Raw genomic sequence first — 15,184 nt, forward strand, 5'->3', positions numbered from 1 at the left:
ATTTTTATGATTTGTATAATAGAAGACTTGGTACATTCATAAAATATACCAGAAAATAAGTTTTCTTCTACAGCTCTGTCAAAATTTAATTTGTTTGAGCAACTGTGGCTCTTCTCTAGAGAAGCTGTTCGTGGAAGTCAACTGGAGAGATATTCAACAAGTTAATTGTGGAAAATTCTGTCCCACTCATGTTCAATTATATACTCACATCTCTTTATCATAAGTAATTATTTCATTTGCCACATAATGTAGTAGGGAAGTTGTGATTGTACAATGAAAATTAATCAGAGAGGGGGAGAGAGAGAGCAGCATCCCAAATTGTTGCTGGCAGAAATAAATTTCAGCAACATCCAAAAACTGTAACAAAAGCTACATAGAAGTGTTGAATGAATCTGAATGAAGTTTTATTATGATAAAGGAAATTCCATGATGCAAACCACTCACTTATAGGTTTTGGAAGTGTGGCACACTGACACATATAACAGTACGCACATATTAACTAGCCTCTAAGCTACAGCTCTGGTGTTACTAAACAACAGTCTCATGTTCACAGCCATACAGAGGCATAAACACACCCATCTCTTGCTACTGTGAGATTGACTGTTTGTGAGTGGTTGCATAGCCTGATGGCTGTCGGCAACTAAGAGGTTGTAAAATAAGTGGGGTGTGGGCATGTCAAGTCAGCAGAAGTGTGGAACACAGAAGTTTCTCAGTGTTAATAACTAAATGGTGCTTGCATATGGAACCTTCACAAAACAGTGGGGATAGAGCATGATAGGTGAGAAGGGTGAAAGGAATAGAAAGGATTGTGTGTGTGTGTGTGTGTGTGTGAGAGAGAGAGAGAGAGAGAGAGAGAGAGAGAGAGAGAGAGAGAGTGGAGAGGGGAGTGGGGGGGGGGAGAAGGGGGGGAGGGAGGGATCAGACAGATGGACAAAGAAAGGGTGGCTGAGGCAATATAAATGTAAAAATAAAGCAAATAGAAGAAGTGTGATGGAAAATGATAGGTGATATATGGATGAGCTTAAGGACTGAAAGTGGAGCATTAGACCAGGAAGTTTGTAGGAATGGAGGAATACCAGTGGGGCATATCCAAGCAGTTAACAGGAGAATGAGCTTGTGTTGTGGTCTGGTGGGTGACCAGTACACTTGTGAACTGTTCGATCAGCTTGTTAGTTGTCATATCCACAATGAACACTGAGCAGCAATTGCAGCACAGCTGCTACAGGACACAGATGCTTTCACACTGAGGCCCTACCTGTGATAAAAGATATGAAACTAGTGTAAATGAGACACATTAAGAGATGGTCTGTACCTCATTAGACAACAGAGCAAATGCAAGATTCCTATGGAAATTTAATTCACCAGTGAAGGAAGTCATTTAGAAAGCCCTTATTTGTCTAGAGTGCCAGTTTTCACTTCAGATGCGTATTGTTTGTCGACCTGGGTGAGCTTATCAGATAAGATAAATGGAAGAGATAGAGAAAATTCAAAGGCAAACTGTACAGTTTATTGGGGATTCATTTAATCAGCATTATAGCATCAGAGAAATGCTGTACAAAGTTCAAAGTTGTTCCAGAAAAAGGTATTTTACATTGCATTACCCTCTACTCTGAAAATTCTGAGAGTCCACATTCGAATTGGAGTCAAGAATTGTAAATTGTATCATTACTACTTCCTCCAGCTTACAGATGGTGCAGTGACCATTATGATAAAACATGAGAAAACTTCAGGGTACCAACAATTTTAATGTAGTGTAACAAGCACATGTGATAACACTGCTGTCTTTCGCATCTGAGCAATGCTAGGTAAACATTTATAATTTTATTCTTCAATGTTGCAGGTGTGGCTGTAAAATAAAGGGACTTATACTGTCACAGACTAAGTATGCATGTGCCAAAGATGAATAACCAACAGCTGTGAAGCTTGAAGCACTCTTAGTCAATTGAGGCACCTGTGGTGTCTGCAGACAAATCAGTGTGGCTGTGGCCTTCATTTGCGTAGGAGTGTTATTTTGTTTTGCCAGAAAAATGATAAGTGTAATAATAGAGCAATGAATAGTCATGGAGTTTCACATGAAGCGTGTGAAAATTGTAACTTCCTGGCAGATTAAAACTGTGTGCTAGACTGAGACTCGAACTCGGGACCTTTGCCTTTCGCAGGCAGGTGCTCTACTGGCAGAAGTAGGGCTGCGAGGATGAGGTGTGAGTCATGCTTGGGTAGCTCAGTGGTAAAGAACTTGCCCATGAAAGGCAAAGGTCCCGGGTTCGAGTCTCGGTCTTGCACACAGTTTTAATCTGCCAGGAAGTTTCATATCAGCGCACACTCCACTGCAGAGTAAAAATTTCATTCTGTGTAAAAACTGCTACTGAAATCTGTCCTTTACTAAAAGAAGTATATGGCAAAGATTGTTTATCATGCATGTGAGTTTTTGAGTGGTTCAAGTGTTTCCAAGATGCTGAGAAGACACTGAATATGACTCATGCCTGGGATGCCCTTCAATATCAAAATAAGATGAAATAACTGAAAAAATAGGTAACCTGATCCAAGCTGACCATCGGTTGAGTGTTTGATAAATTGCTGAAAATGTAGCAATTGTCAGAGAATGGATAAGGCAAATTTGATATAACCAATTCAACATGAAGGAAGTGTGTTCAAAACTGGTACTGAAAATTCTCACTTTGGTCAAAAAGAAGCCTGTGAGAATGTTTGTACTTACACTTTCCAAACCACTGAAAATGGTCCTAATTTCTTGGAAAGAGGGGTAACATTTGATGAATCTTTATTTCTTACTTATGATTCAAAACTTAAGTGCTAATCCATGCATTGGAAGGGCCAAACTTCACCGAGTGCAAAGAAAGCTCGAATGAGCAAATCACAATTCAAAGCAAAGATGATTGTTTTTTTCGATATTCATGTATCTTCACAGAATTCCTGAAGGTCAAACTGTTAATGAACATTACTACCTTGAGGTTCTTGCTTAACTCTGTGAGAAAATAAGAAAAAATGCTCATGGGTTCTGTATTAGGACAATACATTGGCTGATGCTGCATTATCTGTTAAGAGTTCTCTAGTGAAGTACAGCATCCCAGTGTTAGACCACACACCTTATTTGCTTAACCTTGCACCATGTGACTTTCGTTTACTCTCCACGGTCAAATCTGCCATAAAGGAATAAGATTTCAGTCTGTTGAAGCAATGAAAAAAAGCTCCTTGCAACATCAAGGAGATAATAGAGAAAGACTTCCAGCACTGTTTCCATCAACGGAAAATTCACATCATGGATTATTATATAGATAGGTTATGGTACTATATTGAGGGAGGGTAACAATAACTAAATGTGTCTGTTTTTGAAATAAAATGCTTTGCAGCAGTATTTCCATTAGCAATAGTTCTATTGTTTTATAGCCGCACCTTGTATTTATGTTAGCTTAGTTTCAATGTATTTCTTTTTCTATTTCATATGGAGTTAATAAGATCATGACAACATGGTATCCTCTTTTCCAGTTGGTGTAGAGCTTTGATTAGTGTCATGATGTATTAGCTTTCAACCAGTGTCTGGAAGAAGATGGAGGTACATTTTCAAGAGCCACAGTGTGGTTTATTGTAATCATTTTAAGAAAATGTTTGGTTATTGTCTGATTGGCAATGGAAATATTTTTCATCTGAAAGCTTGTAATAGCTTCCAGTTGTACATACATTATAATAACAATGGTTTATAGAGAACAAACAGAAAATTTATAAACTGAGGATAAATATTCAGAGAGAGAGCACTTTACTGCACTACATTAATAACTATGCTACAGGAAAGAGTGACAATATGGAAAGGATAGACTGCTACTCACCACATAGAGGAGGCTTTCAGTGGCAGTGACAGACAGGCACACTGAAACAAGACTGCTATTTATTATTTAGCTTTCAGACTTTCACCAGATGTAAACAAAACACACTCACATTCGTACATGTATAACTCACACAAATATGGCAACTGCCATCACTGGGCATGAAGGCCCAACTGCAATTACATCAGATGTGGAGTCATCTTTGCTGTGGGGTAGAAGAGAGGTATGAGGTGTGGGGGTAGAGACATGGCTGGGTGATGGTGGAAGAAGATGCTGTGCTGCCTATGGGAGCATGCATGCAGGAACATGGTTGGAACAGGATAGTGATCCAATAAGTGCTGCATCAGGAGGCTGTGCTTGGGCATGGAGAGTGGTGAGGGGAGGGGGGGGGGGGGGGGAGAGGCCAAATGGGAGAGGAGAGAAATACAGAAGCAGAAAGGACTATGCAGGTGTGTTTGTAGGATAGAAGACGTGTGTAGCTGGAGAGGGAGCTAGGAAGGTGATAGGCAGTTGGAGGACAGGGACCAGCTAAGGTTGAGACCAGAGGGGTTACCAGAACAAAGGTTTGTTAAAGGCAGAGTACTCACTCAAGTAGTTCAGAAAAGCTGGTGCATATGGGAATAATCAGGATGGCACTAGCTTTGAAGCAGTTGTTGAAGTCAAGCACAATATGTTTGGTGGCATTCTCAGCATCAGGGTGATCCATCTGTCTCTTGACGACAGCTTGGCTTTGGCCGTTCATGTGGACAGACTGCTTATTATTGGTTGTGCCCCACCCCTTAAAATACCACACAGTGGTTGCATCTAAGCTAGTAGATCACATATCTGATTTCACAGGTGGTCCAATCATTGATGGGTGCAGCTGGCGATAGTGGGAGGATGGATGGAGCAGGTCCTGCAGCTATATCTGTTGTTGGGAGCAAGGTTTGAATTGGGATGGACAAGTTTATTGTGTGGATTTAGTGGGCAGCAGAATGATACCATTGGATGGGTGGGGAGGATATATCTCATTTCAAGGCAAAATTAGAGAGAGTTGAAAAACTGGTGGAGAATGTAATTCAGTTGCTTCGATCCTGGCTGGTACTGAGTCATGAAGGGTTGCTCCTTTGTGGCCAGTAGTGGGTATGCGGGGGATGGTAGGTGACTAGTGAAACAAGGTATAAGAGATCTGTTTCTGGATGAGGTGGGGAGGGTAAATTTGATCTGTGAAGTCCTCAGTGGCATATTTGGAGAGGGGCAACTTGTCACTACAGATGTGATTTGAAAGGGTGGCTAGACTATGTGGAAGGGACTACTTGGTGTGGAGTAGGTTGCAGCTGTTGAAATAGAAGTGTTGTTGCTGGTTTTTAGATTTTTTATGGATGGAGATATTGGTAATCATCCTAGAGGTAAAGATCAACATCGAGGAAGGTAGCTTATTGGGCTGAGGAGGATGAAGTGAAGCAAATGGTGTAGAAGGTATTCAGGCTTATGGAGTTACTTCACATTCCTACAAAGTCTGATATAGTTACAGTTGTAATCTTCAGATGCTGGGTACCAAAACTAATATTAAATAACATACTGGATGAAGCTAAAAAATAGAGAGAACTAAGCCTGTACATCATCTACCTCTATAACTTGGAAGCCACCTTTTGTGTGGCAGAATGTACTCTTGTTGCCTCTATAACTCCCCATTTTGTTGCATTCATGAAGAATGTGTGGGAAGAACGATTATCGGTAAACCTTTGTATGAGTTTGAATTTCTCTGACTTTTACTTCATAAGACACATTTAGGAGAAAATAACATGTTACTCACATCATCTTGGAATGTGAACTCTCAACATTTTAACAATAAGTCTCTCCACAATTCTCAACATCTCTCTTGTAGTGTCTGTCACCGGAATTATGTGAGCATCTCTGTAACACTCTCACACAAACTAAATGAATCCATGATTAAATGAGCCACACTTCATTGTCCCTTCTGTGTGTTTGCTATTAATCCAGTTGGATAGGGAACCCAGACTGACATTACTCAAATAGTCAATTGAGAGTTTAGTATAGCATTTCCTTTCATTGACGAATTAAATTTATTTAAGATTCTTCTCATGAATTTCATTCTGGTGTCTGATTTCCTTAGAACTAGTGTTGTGTGGATATTCTATGTTAAGTCACCCTGGATGGTTACTCCTAGGTATTTTAGGCTGATACTGGTTCCAGAGCTTTGTTGCCAATACTTAACCTGAGCAGTAATAGACCTCTAGCTATTTATGTGCACAGTTTTATATTTATTTATGTTACAGGCCATTTCATGCACTAATAGTCAGTTCTCTATAGGTCATTCTGCACTTTCTACAGTCTCTTGGTATTGCAACCTTCTTATATACAATGGTGTGGTCCATAAACAGCCTTATGTAGCTTCCTACATTGTTTACTATATTATCTATACTGGGTGAAAAATAAAGAAAACAAGAAAACGAATTTCATATTCACCTGAAAGAGACAAAACAACTACTCATTGAGATATGGACCATTCCATCCTGTGACGGCCATCTGCCTGTTGGCTGGTTGTTTCTACGGTTTTTAACAGGGAGCATATTATCTCTCAATTTAGCAATCAATAATCAGTAATCAAAATTAGTTCTTTTTCTAAGACAGTAACATATATGTTACTGAGGAAAATTACAGAAGAATAGAAAAAACATACTTACCTTTTTTGGGTACTAAAGTTCTGAAAATAAGAGCATGTGAGCTCCCAGTTTTGCTATCAACATCTCAGTAATCAACATTAGTTCTTTATCCAAGAATGCAACAGATGTGTAGCATATTATGTAAAAGAAATTAACTGAGCAAAATAGGAGTGCTACAGGAAAAGGTATTTATCTTTTGTAGCCGACCACAATGATCTTAATTGCTTAAATTCCACATCTATTCTTTTCTAGATTCTTTTCCTCCATTATTAATTTTGTTTATTTCATCATTGACATTTCTAAAAGTAATCTTCCACAACTATTTTAATAAAATACTTCTTTTTATTTGTGAAAATTAAAAATTGTGTATACAATACAGTTATAATTCTGCACGTTACACCTGCTCTCAATATGCTCTCACAAATAACTCTCTCTTACCATTAGATCTCTCCAAGACCTAACTTAAAAAACAACAACTGCCAAAGTTGGCATAAAAACAAAGTTCATAGAGACAAAACAGTAACTGAATGTTAATAACTTGAATACAACATATTAATGTTCCACAATAATATTTCTTAGTTTGTTATGAACTGGCATTCAGCTTCTTAGGCCATCATCAGATAATCTAATGTTGAACTGATAGTTCACACAGCTTCAGCAAGCCCTCATAGCTTCTTAGGCCATCATCAGATAATTTAATGTTGAACAGATAGTTCACACAGCTTCAGCAAGCACTCATAGCTGTACAAAGATGTGTAACATTTTATGACTATATTGATACAAAACACAACCATGTTGTAATATGTAAAGAGACACTGAAGAAATAAATCTTACAGTATATTCAAATACGAAAACTATATTAGTGTATAAAACAGAAATGTTCTACAAGTGAGTAATGGCACTGTCTGCTATGTCATGTGGACAAACTGGTGAATGTGATGAACAGACCGAATAAAAGGAGGGGAAGAAAAATGTCTATGTACTGTGGGTGTGAATCGGTTATAACAAGCTGGGCATGAAAGGAGCTGGAGACTAAGGAAAAAAGATTCCACTTTTGCTGAACATGCTCTGAATGAATGTCAGTCATATGATGTGAAATGCAATGCCCTTCATAAAGGAACTAAAGGGAGAAAACTAACGTAACTTGAAATTCTGGCCATTAATAAGCACCAGTCAAAGAATTCTGACCTGGTCCTTAATGACCAAACACAGTTCCACTACTCTCCCTTATTAAAGAAGCAGCCATTTATTATTCCTCTCAGCATTAGCTAATAAGCTTGTTATTATGTTCCATACCCACATTCCATAGACATCTTTCTTCCCCTCCCATTATTCATTCTGTTCATCACATTCACCAGTTTGTCAATAGGACATAGCAGTCTGTGCCATTACTCACTTGTAGAACATTTCTATTTTACACACTCCCATAGTTTTAATACTTGGGTATACTGTAATGTAAGATTTATTTGTTCATTGCCTATGTACATATTAGAATATGCTTGTGTTCTGTACTGATATTGTCATAAAATGTCACATATCTTTGTACAACATTCTTTGTACAACTATGAATGCTCACTGAAATTGTGTGGATTATCTGTTCAACATTGTCTCATCAAATGCAGCAAATTACTGTTCAAAATGCAAAACAGTAGCCCAAGGTGTCCCTCAAGGCTCGATACTAGGACCTATTTTGTTTTTGTTCTATGTTAATGATTTTTCGAACAATATAAATGCTCCATCGATTTTATTTGCAGATGACACATCTGTATTAATTGAAAACCAGGAGCCAGAAAACATCCCTCTCTACGTAATAAACACAATGAACAAACTAGAAACGTGGTTCCAACTGAATGGATTAAGATTGAACATCCCCAAAACCCACATGGTCCAATTCAGAACAAAACAGTCAAAGCCCCAAGAAATTAAAATAACTCATAAAAATCAGGATATAGAAGAAATTGATTCTGTGAAGTTTTTAGGGTTAAACCAAGGTAAAAATTTAAATTGGAATAAACATGTTGACTACCTGTTAAACAAATTATGTAGCTTTGCATTTGCTATGCAAATATTAGCTGGTGCAAGAGACATGAATACAAGGAAAATTGCATATCACAGCTACTTTCAATCAGTTGTAAGGTACGGTATTATTTTTTGGGGAAATTCAAGCAATGTATTGCACACACTAAAGTTACAGAAAAGAATAATAAGGAACATGTGTACTGCCCATCCACAGACATCATGTCGCCCACTATTTGAAAAACAACAATTATTAACAGTTCCCTCCTTATACATCTATGATATTATCATCTTTCTACATAGCAATTTAGAGTTATTCGAGGAAAACTGTTTCAATCATGCTTATTACAAGAGAAACAAAGACAGTTTTATGCTTCCCACTCATCGCTTAAACCTATACGCGCAGTCTCCTCAGTTTATGGCAATGAAAATTCATAACAAGCTAAAAGGAAAGAATGTTCTGAGTATGAACCTAGAGACACTGAAAACAAAGCTATATGATATACTTGTCAAATGCTGCTACTACCGTGTTGAGGAGTTCATGAAGGATGAACTGAACATTTGAGCAGGATAAATTTACATATAGTCTTGTGTGTAAATGTAGCTGTCCTTCACAAAAGGGAGGTAAGAAAAATAAAAGTTTATATTAATGTTAAAATTCTTTGTACCAATTAGGCTTAAGTTGTGTTATCCATTTTTTTGATGTGTCTCCTGTACACTAATGATATGATTAGAAATTGTATCTTATGAGACGAATAAAACACTATTCACTATTCACTTAAATTATCTGACGATGGCCTAAGAAGCCGAAAGCTGGTTCATAACAGTCAAGTAAATATTATTGCAGAATGTTAATATATTGTATTCAAGTTATTAATATGTCCATGTTCCTCCAAGAATGATGGAATTTTCCGTATATAGTAACTGAAAATTTGACATCAAAATTATTATACAAAATACGTTTCATGTTTGTTCATCATATTTCACAAAACAATGTCTTCTACATAAAGGAAAGACAATGATGCATGCCTTGTGCCTGATACCACTGTTTAAATACTTAACATTGTCTCTACTTTAGGAATGTGTTCCATTAATAAATACTAATTACAATTTAACCTTTTTGTACTCTTAAGGATACAGTGTCGTAAGATAAGTGTGTGTATAAGACATCATTATTTTATTCATCAGGCGAAGGTGCCGTATGTTTCCCTCTTTGGTTAACTGTTGCACAATTGACTGGTTTGTGGAATGGCCTCAAGAAGCGCTGTTGTCAGTAGCAAGCACAACACTTGCAGAAGTTGGTAGTGAGGAACTAATTGAAAAGCTCTCTACAATGTGTGTCACAATTCATGAGGTACATTTCACATAGTTAAGCAATTATATATCTATACAATTTTCAGTATCAGTTCATTTAAAACATGAATGAGTACTTTAATTACATATTAAGTACATTGTACAGGTGATAAAACCATGATAACTTGATGTTTCATCGTATCATAACTAATTATGTCCTGAAGAATAGTTTGGCTTTAAAAATTGTGCCCCATTACTGCTGTGATGTAATTCTTTTTCTTTTTTTTTCATTTCTGTGTGGAAAAAATACTTGAAGAACTCTGCATTAATAAATTATGCATGTAATAAAAAGGATTTACTGCTACTCACCATGTAGAGGCAATGCTAAGTCACACAGGCACAACAAAAAGACTGCTGTACCTGTGAGCTTTTGGTCAAAAGGCCTGCGTCTAATCTTCTGACTTAGAAGACGCAGTCTTATTCAAGAAAGCACAACTCACACACACGACTACTGTCACTATATGCTGATGCCAGACTCACTGATCCTGCGCCTATGTGCACCGTCAACATGCAGCAACCACTCACAGGTACCAGGTGGCAGCACTGGAACTGCTTGCAGCAATTTGTATGTGTTTTCTGTGTTAGAAGATAGCGGCCTTTGGCAGAGAGAGCACATGTATAGCAGTCTTTTTGTTGTGCATGTCTGCAACTCATCATCTCCTGTACATGGTGAGTAGGACTGTATCATAGCATTGTCTTTATTCTGTCCTAGATTTTCAATAGGTTAATTATTCATGTAAAGTATTTCAATATAGTAGGATACAGCTGTTCCAGAATACACTTGTACATTTGGCTTAAAAATTAGTTCTTGGCTCTAATACCTGCAGTCAATAAAAAATTCTCATTTCCTCTCCTACGAAAGCAGACATGAATGAAACATCACTACTGATCTTCTGAGCAGACTCTGGAGCCGTGTATGATATAAGTAGAATTTCATAACAAAACTGTTGTGTTAGTAACAGCATATCAAGAATCAGCAGAAAATTTTAATCTTCTCATAAATGACACTGAGAAGTGGCCTATTTAAAAGCAAAACACAGGACATTATTTAATAAAGAGTTTTTAAAACTCATCCAGTTAGAATTTATTGCAATTAGTAACATTACTGTTCAGCTGAATACCTACTATAAGCTTTCAAACTGCTCAATAATATCCACAGATAGTATCTTTTTACACAAGTCTAATGATCAAAATCACCACTCACAGATGGCAGGTGGCAGCACTAGTAGCGGAGAGTATATAAAGCATGTCTGGTGGACACAAAAAACACAGCAGTCATTGTTTTAGTGTGGAAACAAAGTGATTTATCTCACATCCAAAAGGGCATGATCTTTGGTGTTCAACAAAAGGGTGGAAACATTTTCAAAATGGCTATGTTTGTAAACTGTTCACATTGAACAACAACTGCGGAGATGTGTATGGGCAAATAGATGTGCAACTTTTGCGCAACTGACCATAAAAATGAACCAAGAGGCTACCAACAATGTCTCCTCATTGACCATTCAGTGAATGTTTCTGCATATGGGCCTCCACAGTTCATGCACCAGTGTTGTCAACTGTCTCACAGTGGTCTGCACTGCAAAATATGGTTGTTAAGAATTTCAGTAGGTGGTCACATTAATTTAACTGGATGGTGTAACACTAAATGTGATATAAAATCAACAAAATCTGAGTTTAAGAGGGTAAATAATAAGCATAAAATTGATTGTGTTAGGAAAATGTACAAAATCATGAACTGGATCAATGATTGCAATTCTCATGACAAGAATGAAAAATATAAGATGTCTATTTATAATGTCTTCAGATAAAATAAAGATGTACCAAAAATTTATTTCTTAAAGGATACTTGTATCTTGTAGGGCAAAAAGAAGAACTTTCTCACCTAGGAACATGTATGATGTAGCTACAGTTGTTCATTACTAACCATACTGCAGAATACTGTGAGAAATAAATCAGATATCAAAGTAAATCTGTCTGTAAATGAGGATAGTCAGATCTGAGACAAAATAAAGACCACAATGAGCATACAAAGAAGCAAATTAGTTGATAAGTGCAGACAGTTTTATGCGTAACTGATTACTGGTAACAGAGGAATGTAGTGTGGCAGAGCCCTTTGACTAGCACTTTGTATTTGTTGTTGAAAAGGTGACAATGACGGCCCTAGGAAAAGCTGTAATGGAATACATGGGCCTTAATTTAGATGTGTCTTCATTAATAATGAATATTCCAACAGAAGTAGCAATATCAATTACAGACTTTTTAAGATAAATACATAAAAAAACAATACTTACGATTAAAAAAAATGGTTTTTAATTAATCAGTGTACTTCTTAGTTTAGTGGCATTACACCTTATTTATGAAACTAGTCATTAATCACTGTAACATATCCCAACATGCTGAAGTTAAACTGTGGTATAAGACAGGGAATGAAGAATACCACAAAAATTCCAACCAGATTCATTTTTTTAAAGTAATGTTTAGAAAACTCTGTGCACATTCAGCTAAAAAGGACTTAATTTATTTCACAGTAAATTATTGCTGATTAGTATCTTCTCTGATGTGCCAAAACCACTTTGTTGCCTTAAGACATAAATATTTTTAACTAAACTGAAATATTGTATAATAATGCAGTGTCATGAGAATTAGTGTGAAACAGTTCAAGTCACACATACAAAATGTGATCAAAAAGTAATGGGACTTTTTTTAAGTTTGTGGGCTTCATACATACATTTTTTATCTTGTTGGTACACATGTTCTTGAAGTATGTTTGATTTTTCTACTTTTTGACTATTTAGTTTATTGTTGACGGTCAAAAAGGTTACATGTGTATTCAAGTGCCCAATTAATTTTTACTTTAGAAAAAGATGGATCAGATTAAAGTGTAGCACCACATTCAAAAGCTTGACTCTGGCTTTTGGTGACTATACTAAGAGTAAGAAAAGAATTTACAAGTGGTTTAAACATTGGAAAGAGGGTCGAGAAGACATTGAAGATGATGACCGCCCTAGATGTCCTAGCATGTCTGTTACTGGCAACAATGTTGTTGTTTTTGTCTTCAGTCCTGAACTGGTTTGATGCAGCTCTCCATGCTACTCTATCCTGTGCAAGCTTCTTCATCTCCCAGTACTAACTGCAGCCTACATCCTTCTGAATCTGCTTAGTGTATTCATCTCTTGGTCTCCCTCTACTATTTTTACCCTCCACGCTGCCCTCCAATGCTAAATTTGTGATCCCTTGATGCCTCAGAACATGTGCTACCAACCGGTCCCTTCTTCTTGTCAAGTTGTGCCACAAACTCCTCTTCTCCCCAATTCTATTCAATACCTCCTCATTAGTTATGTGATATACCCATCTAATCTTCAGCATTCTTCTGTAGCACCACATTTCGAAAGCTCCTATTCTCTTCTTGTCCAGACTATTTATCGTCCATGTTTCACTTCCATACATGGCTATGCTCCATACAAATACTTTCAGAAATGACTTCCTGCACTTAAATCTATACTCGATGTTAACAAATTTCTCTTCTTCAGAAACGCTTTCCTTGCCATTGCCAGTCTACATTTTGTATCCTCTCCACTTTGACCATCATCAGTTATTTTGCTCCCCAAATAGCAAAACTCTTTTACTACTTTAAGTGTCTCATTTCCCAATCTAATTCCCTCAACATCACCCGACTTAATTCGACTACATTCCATTATCCTCGTTTTGCTTTTGTTGATGTTCATCTTATATCCTCCTTTCAAGACACTGTCCATTCCGTTCAACTGCTCTTCCAAGTACTTTGCTGTCTCTGACAGAATTACAATGTCATCGGCGAACCTCAAAGTTTTTATTTCTTCTCCATGGACTTTAATACCTACTCCGAATTTTTCTTTTGTTTCCTTTACTGCTTGCTCAATATACAAATTGAATAACATCGGTGACAGGCTACAACTCTGTCTCACTCCCTTCCCAACCGCTGCTTCCCTTTCATGCCCCTCGGCTCTTATAACTGCCATCTGGTTTCTGTACAAATTGTAAATAGCCTTTCGCTCCCTGTATTTTACCCCTGCCACCTTTAGAATATGAAAGAGAGTATTCCAGTCAACATTGTCAAAAGCTTTCTCTAAGTCTACAAATGCTAGAAATGTAGGTTTGCCTTTCCTTAATCTATTTTCTAAGGTAAGTCATAGGGTCAGTATTGCCTCACGTGTTCCAACATTTCTGCGGAATCTAAACTGATCTTCACCGAGGTCAGCTTCTACCAGATTTTCCATTCGTCTGTAAAGAATTCGGGTTAGTATTTTGCAGCTGTGACTTATTAAACTGATAGTTCGGTAATTTTCACATCTGTCAACACCTGCTTTCTTTGGGACTGGAATTATTATGTTTTTCTTGAAGTCTGGGGGTATTTCACCTGTCTCATACATCTTGGTCACCAGATGGTAGAGTTTTGTCAGGACTGGCTCTGCCAAGGCCGTCAGTAGTTCCAAGGGAATGTTGTCTACTCCCGGGGCCTTGTTTCGACTCAGGCCTTTCAGTGCACTGTCAAACTCTTCATGCAGTATCGTATCTCCCATTTCATCTTCATCTACATCCTTTTCCATTTCCATAATATTGTCCTCAAGTACATTGCCCTTGTATAGACACTCTATATACTCCTTCCACCTTTCTGCTTTCCCTTCTTTGCTTAGAACTGGGTTTCCATCTGAGCTCCTGATATTCATACAAGTGGCTCTCTTTTCTCCTAAGGTCTCTTTAATTTTCCTGTAGGCAGTATCTATCTTACCCCTAGTGAGATAAGCCTCTACATCCTCACATTTGTCCTCTAGCTATCCCTGCTTAGCCATTTTGCACTTCCTGTCGATCTCATTTTTGAGACATTTGTATTCCCTGTTGCCTGCTCCATTTTCTGCATTTTTATATTTTCTCCTTTCATCAATTAAATTCAATATTTCTTCTGTTACCCAAGGATTTCTACTAGCCCTCGCCTTTTTACCTACTTGATCGTCTGCTGCCTTCATCCCTCAGAGCTACCCATTCTTCTTCTACTGTATTTCTTTCTCCCATTCCTGTCAATTGTTCCCTTATGCTCCCCATGAAACTCTGTACAACGTCTGGTTTTCCTGTATAAATATATATGTTATAAATAAACAAAAAGAATTTTTAAAAAGTCAAGGTTTAGATTATTTGTGGCCATATATGCCAAGCCAAGCTCACAAGGTAGGGAAGCAGAGATTGGGAAGGGAGTGAGACAGGGTTGTAGCCTATCCCCAATGTTATTCAATCTGTATATTGAGCAAGCAGTAAAGGAAACAAAAGAAAAATTCG

The 15,184-nt window shown here is 37.4% G+C and overlaps 1 protein-coding gene across 1 annotated transcript in view; it reads left to right on the forward strand.

Moving 5' to 3' along the window:
* Positions 1–15,184, forward strand: part of LOC126482033 (dynein axonemal heavy chain 6-like) — a 1,073,010-nt gene that overhangs the window by 581,531 nt on the left and 476,295 nt on the right. Inside the window, exon 100 of the mRNA XM_050106005.1 lies at positions 9,710–9,875. Coding sequence (XP_049961962.1) covers positions 9,710–9,875 — 166 coding nt within the window. The remainder of the gene's footprint in view (positions 1–9,709; positions 9,876–15,184) is intronic.

The sequence above is a fragment of the Schistocerca serialis genome, chromosome 5, assembly GCF_023864345.2.
Source record: "Schistocerca serialis cubense isolate TAMUIC-IGC-003099 chromosome 5, iqSchSeri2.2, whole genome shotgun sequence".
Taxonomy (NCBI): Eukaryota; Metazoa; Arthropoda; class Insecta; order Orthoptera; family Acrididae; genus Schistocerca; species Schistocerca serialis.